Below are 6,766 nucleotides of genomic sequence, written 5' to 3' on the forward strand. Positions count from 1 at the left end.
GCGAGCTTATTCCAGTTACCTTTCTCCTCTAAAGAAGGCAGCTAGAGAAGCACGTGTGCCCCGCGGAAAAACCCTGGGTCAGCGGCGACGCCCCGCGAGCTCCTCACGGCCGGCCTGCGATTCTTTCTCTTCCGGAAACAAAAAAAAAGAGAGAGAGGAAGGCCGGAACCCAGCATTCAGGGATTCATTTTCCTCAAGTTTCCGGAAGGACAGACCCTCTGAGAGGCGCTGATTGGTTGGTAGAGCTATCGCTCTCGCCAACTCCACTCTCTATTGGCTATTTTGAGCACCGCCCCCTGTCAGGGCGGGAGATTTGGTGTGCCCATCGTAGGTTTCCCTCTAGCAGAGGATCGGTGGGCTCGTTCCCTGCGGCTCGCGCGGTTGCGTGCGGCCTCGGGCTGTCCGGCTGCGGCCGCGGCAGGGCCGCCTTCCTCAGAGCCGCATCCAGCAGGCAGCGTGCGTCTGTCGTGAGACGGCCGAGGCCGCGCCCCTCAGAGACTTAGCGGCTACCCGCCTGCGCGTGAGGTGAGCGCTCCTCAGCGTCTCGGGCGGCGGGGTCCGTCCGGGCAGGGTGGGGGCGACGAGCCGGGCCGTGTGGGAGGCGGCGGCACGCGGCGACCCTGCCTCCCGAAGCAGCACCTCCGTGCCCCGCCGCCGGGCGCCCCCTGCGCGGTGCTGCGGACGCGCGCGTTGGCCGGGCTCAGTAAAAGCGTGTGGACTTTTTCATTTTTCAGTTGGGACCCTCAGTGACCCGTGACACCTCCCCCAGGTAATTTGCAATGTGAAAAGAAATAGCGCGACCCCCTTGGTGCCCTGCACGGATGACTGCTCGCCATTCCTCTTCCATCGGGCTCTTTCTGCTGTGTGGGGCCTGAGCCACAGAGGTCCACAAGAGGCCTGCATGGTCCCGTAGAATTTCGGAGTGAAAATACCGACAATAGCGAGCACTTTCAGGGTGTCAGGTCGGACGCATGGTCTCGTGACTTTGGACAAAGTCATCCAGCTATAAAGTGTGGAGTTGAAATTAAACTTAGGTTATTTGGTTCTGCTGCTTAGTCACTAACCTGCCACCTTAAAAAAGAATTACATGTTTAAAAATTGCATCAGATCCTTTGTTTCTCAGAGGAAAATGTGTTGCTGTTAGCGCTTGGTGCAGTGTCCTTTTAATTCCCTGAGAGGATCTGAGCTGTAAACACATCAAGGTAATGCCTCGAAGGACAGAAGGGTCGCTGTGCATATTTTCATCCTACTGTGTGATGGGCAGGTAGTGTTTTTTTAGGAACTGTTGGAAATGATTGAAGTTTTCTTTGAGGTCTTGGTATAAATTTCTTGAGTTGTGATGATTTTATTTTGTTTTTTTGGACCTGGCAACAAACTAGCCTTGAGTGAGTTAAGCTGTTTCTGTCCAGGCGATTCTTATTTAAACCGCCAGCCAGCGGGAACAATATTCACTTGCCTAGAATATTTTTTTACAAAGTTTCCTTGAAACCCCCCCCCCCCACTGCTGAACTCTTTGCTAATGAGAATTTTGTAACATGCCTTTGTGTTCTTTTTCTTGACTTGCTACGGAGCTCAGAGCCAAAAGTTTTGTTCATAAGGTTATGATCTCTTTATATCTTCTGCCATCCAGACTCCTTTTCAGTATTTGAACTTTGCACATTTGTTTCATTGCAGTTGCACATTGTCACTGATTAAAAATCCTTCGTAGAACACAGCAGTATATAATTAAGTACAAATACTGTAATGTAGAGTATACTGCATCTAGCCATGTTCTTTGAGGTGTTCTAGATAGAATTAGTGACATTTAACCTGGTGATATGGGCACTTGGAGTAGTGTAGGCATGTATACTGTGAATAGTTTCCAGAGGTCAGAACAAGCAGTTGGGATGACCAATTTTTGTTCGGAGGCTGGAGAGGTATATGGTGTGATAGAACGATCAGGAACTTAGGAATCAGTTAGGGTTAGGTTTCAACTCTTAACACACTTTCTAATGTTGTGAATTTGGATGAATATTTAGTCTTTAACCTCACTTATCTGTAAATTGGAGAAATAACGCACACACATACACAAAGTGCTCACCTGATAGACTCTTCAAGGGCTTAATGAACTAGTGTACATAGAAGTGCCTCATATGGTGTGTGACATGCATCTCCTGAAAAAAACTTTTATAAAAATATGAAGAAATTGTTTATTTTATACAAATATCATGGGGCTGAGTTCAGGAGTGCAGTGCCTGCCTGGCAAGTGCAAGGTCTTGAATTCGATTCCTGTACAAAAGAAACAAATATGTAAATGTGCTAAATATTTTTTCTGATATGCCCAGCTTCCCCAACAGAAAGCAGTATAAGGACTAGAAAAATGGCCCTAGGACAACATTGTACTATGGGGTTTATATCAATTATGGATGAAATATTTTTTATTCATATGTAGAAAGTATTGCCTCATTGGGTTGTATAAGGAGTAAATGAGAATATAGTACTTTTCATAGTATTAAAATAATAGAAAGTGCTTTAGTTGTGTCCTTTCCCTTCCTACGCCGCCCAGATACCTCATGCTGGCAGCAAGTTCTTTGGCCAAAAGGTAAAGAGAGTTTTGTCCTATATCTGCCATCAGAGTAACTTAGTTAGGACCTTTATTTATCTTTTTTTTTTTTTTTTTAAACACAAGGACCTGTTGCTTTCTTTTGCTATATATAACACTGACTGAGTTCTTTTTCCAGTTACAGGTAACTCTAAATTTTCCAGCTGCAGAATGTGTAGTACCTTAAAAGGTAAATGAAACCAAAACAAGTCATCTCTGTTTGCCAGAAAGACTTGGTGACATAAATTAACTGCTTACAAATAACTACTCATGAGTTAGTCAGTAATTCTTTTTGTCAAAAGAAAAGGCAAGGGGCTGGTGAGATGGCTCAGTGGTCTAAAGCGCCTACTTAGAACAAGCTAAGCTAAGCAAAACACAGGGACCGCGGTTCAATTCCCCAGCACCACATGCCAGCCAGCCCCGCCCCCTGGTGGGCTGAGCTGGCCACACACACAAATAAATAAATAAATAAACATTAAAAAAAATTAAATAAAAAAAAAAAAAAGAAAAGGCAAAACCACAATTTCTAAGAGTGGGCTGGGGATGGGGCTTAGTGGTAGATCCCTTACCATGCATGCACAAAGCCCTGGGTTCAATCCCTGGCACACGTGTGTGCATGCACACGCACCCCCCCCACACACACACTTAAAAGAGGAAAATGTTAAATGTTGTCTTGCTAGAGCTGGAATCCCAGTGCAAGGGTTACTGATCCAGCTTGGTCCGCAGTGCGGTCACAGACTTTTGAGAACTGAGTATTTCCAGTGAACACATATATAAACCACTAAACTTCTTTTTTTTTTTTAATTTTTTTTTTACATTTATTTATTTAGTGTGTGTGTGTGTGTGTGTGTGTGTGTGGCCAGCTCAGCCCACCAGGGGGCGGGGCTGGCTGGCATGTGGTGCTGGGGGATTGAACCGTGGTCCCTGTGGTTTACTAAGCTTGTTCCAAGTAGGTGCTTTAGACCACTGAGCCATCTCACCAGCCCCAACCACTAAACTTCTGAGTTGACCATCCCTTTTCTAAGCTCTAGTGTTTTTGCTGTTTCTGTTAAGGTGGCTGTTAAGTTGTTAGGTCAGAGCTGTCTTTATAAGCAGAATGTCTTCCTGAGGTTATATACTGATACACGATCATTTAGCTCTGCAGGCATCTCTTCTTAACCTATTGTTCAGATAAATTATTGAGCTACTAACAAAATCATCATGATACAGTAATGATAATATGTTTTTCCTACTTGTTTTTTCTTTTGAGATGAGGTCTCTCAATGTTGCCCAGGCTGGTATTGAACTGCTGGGCTCAAGTGATCCTCGCATTTCAGCCTCCCAGGTAGCTGCACCTGTTGGCGCATGCCCCCTTGCCCTGCTCCCTACTGTGAAAGACTAAAATGTTAAGCAAGTGCATGTATTTATTATGTAAATGTTAAATCTATATGACAGCTAGTGTGGATTCTTTGTCATGCTGGTTTATTGCTTTCGTGTAGGTTGGCCATGACGAGCAGACTGGACCTGAAGGAAGACAAGATGAAGGAGGTTCAGTTCGTGGGAGATGATGATGTTCTTAATCATATTCTTGATAGAGAAGCAGGTACTGAGTGATTGCATTGAAGACATGCTTATGGATCATTTCATTTTTAGAAATATCAACATTTTCTAGTGAAAATACAATATAAAGTATTTCATTTAATAAGACTTAAAATGATTTTTCATTTACTTATTTCAAAAAAAATTTTTTTTCTGGTAGTGCTAGACTGGGGACTGACCCCAAATCCCTATCCCTTTTTGTTTTAACTATTTCAACTTTTGGAACAGGGTCTCCCTGAGTGAGTTGCACAGGCTGGACTTGGATTTTTTCTCCTCCTGTCTCAGCCTCTCAAGGTGCTGTAATTATAGGCATGCACCATTGTGGACTTCTTTAAAAAATTTTAATTGAAATTTAAAATATAGGGCGGGCCAAATAGCTCAGTGGATTAAAGTGCCTGCAAGCAGGTGCAGGGGCCAGGGGTTTAATCCCCCTGCTGTGCCGGCCCTGCCCCTGGGGTGTGCTGAGAAGCAGTTGAGACTGGGCAAGGTGGCTCATGCCTGTAATCCCAGCTCTTGGAAGGCTGTAAACAGGCAGATTACTATAAGTCCGATCTAGTAGTGAGACCCTGAACACCCTGTAGACCCTTTCCTAAAAATAAAAAAATATATTTAAAATATAGCCTTATTTAAAGGAAAATTCTCATAATCAAACAAGAACAAAAACAAAGGAAAATTCTCTGTTCTGGTAAATAATGGCTGTCTATCATAATTTAAAATATTACTTTGATTATTTTGATCCTCAAAAAGAAAGATTTGGTGCTGGGGAGATGGCTCAGTGGAATAAGTGCTTCCCTGTCAAGTTCAAGGGCCTGAGTTCAATCCCCAGTTCTGAAAAAAAAAAAAAAAAAAAAAAAGGATTTTCAAGGTTTTGGTTTTTTAAATCCAGTTACTATATATAAACTCATAGTCAATACTTCCCTTCTGTTGAGACTGGGTCTCTGCTGGTCTCAAACTCTTGCTCCTTTTGCCTCAACCTGCCCCCAGGTGCTAGGATTTCTAAGTCTGTGTCACCACACCCAGAAGGTCAAGACTGTTAATCAAAGAGAAGATACTTTTCCCAGCTTCTATGTAATGACCATAAGTTGTACAAGTTCATTTACTTACTTAAATTTAATACTTGGGAGAGAAGCACACCTGCTGTGTCCTAATTCCTTGGATGTTTTTCTAGGCACTAAATTAAAGAAGGAGCGAACTCAGCTTTTGGTCAATCCACAAAAAATAATAAAGAAGCAGGAATATGATGTGGAGGAAGGTGACCAGGAAGTGCTAAAGGATCAGAACTACCTAAAAGTTTTGGGACAAAATGTTCAAGGTATTGGATGGTGGGGTGGATACATTAATATTTCTGTAGTAGCAGAAGTTGCTTTGCAAGTTATGTAGGAAGTAGTCTGGCAGATTAACAGTGCTATACCTTTATTGTGTTTCTCATCTGAAAAGTATGTCCTTGAAGTTTTTCTCCATAGTTCTTTTTTGTTAACATAGCCAGTCCTGCCCTTGATTGTTTTCATAAAGAAGGAATCTACAAATGAACTTACTCAAGTAATTTTTTTTTTTTTTTTCTTTTTGCAGAACTGGGGATTGAACTCAGGCCCTTGTGCTTGCCATGGAGGTGCTTATTCTACTGAGCCATCTCCCTGGCTCCTCAAGTAATTCTTGAGGGCTGGGGATATAGCTCAGTGGTAGACTGCTTGCCTAGCAAGCACCCTGGTTTCAATCTCCACTACCAGAAATGAACAAAGAATTATAGTTGTTATTTTTTAAATAGAGGTAAGGTTTCACATTTATTACAGGCCCTGGAGAGCCCTTCTCTTGGGCTTATGAAGAAAATTCTCTTTCTTTTCCTGACAGGATTTGCACTGGATGTGAGGTTGCTTTGAAGTAGTTTTATAGCTAAGCTTCTTCTACTTCACTTTCCCAAGTGCTGTGTGACTATAGCCCTGTGCCACCATGGCTAAAAAATAATTTCACCTAACAAGTTACTTCATTGTTATCTTGTTCTTCTTTGTAGAAACAGAAAGGGCTGGCCAGATAGCTCAATGGACTAAAGCTGCCTGCTTGGGCAGGTGCAGGGACTGGGGCTCGATTCCTGGCAGGCTGTGCTGGCCCTGCCCCAGTCACTCTCTTCATTTCTGAGAGAGTGATTGAGACTGGGCATGGTGGTGAGTGCCTATAATCCCAGCACTTGGGAGGCTGAAAATAGGATCACTATGAGTCTGATCTGTGTAGTAAGACCCTGTAGATCCTGTACTAAATGCATTTAAAAAAAAAAAAAAAGGGACATTCAGGAAAGTAATGTTACAACTTATGTATGAATGTAGTATAGAGAGATTTTTTTGTTGTTTTTTGGAGTTTGAGGGGTTTTTTGTTTTGTTTTGTTTTTGTCTTTGAGATAAGATTTTCCTATGTAGTAGAAAATTTTTACTTTGTAGCTCACACTGGTCTTGAATTTGCAGTGATCCTCCTGGGTCAGCTTCCAGAATACTGGGATTATAAGTGTGTGCTACCGGGAGCTGGTGAGATGGCTCAGTGGTCTAAAGCACCTACTTAGAACAAGCTAAGCAAAGCACAGGGACCGCGGTTCAATCCCCAGCACCACATGCCAGCCAG

General features: G+C 43.1%; 1 protein-coding gene across 1 annotated transcript in view; it reads left to right on the forward strand.

The window, feature by feature from the left end:
- Positions 1–274: 274 nt before the first annotated feature.
- The window catches only part of Orc2 (origin recognition complex subunit 2), a 58,116-nt gene continuing 51,624 nt past the window's right edge, over positions 275–6,766 (forward strand). The window contains exons 1-4 of the mRNA XM_023712326.1: positions 275–525; positions 2,721–2,771; positions 4,060–4,163; positions 5,328–5,471. Coding sequence (XP_023568094.1) covers positions 4,067–4,163; positions 5,328–5,471 — 241 coding nt within the window. The 5' untranslated portion in view covers positions 275–525; positions 2,721–2,771; positions 4,060–4,066. The remainder of the gene's footprint in view (positions 526–2,720; positions 2,772–4,059; positions 4,164–5,327; positions 5,472–6,766) is intronic.

The sequence above is a fragment of the Octodon degus genome, unplaced genomic scaffold (genome assembly GCF_000260255.1).
Source record: "Octodon degus isolate 3935 unplaced genomic scaffold, OctDeg1.0 scaffold00025, whole genome shotgun sequence".
NCBI lineage: Eukaryota > Metazoa > Chordata > Mammalia > Rodentia > Octodontidae > Octodon > Octodon degus.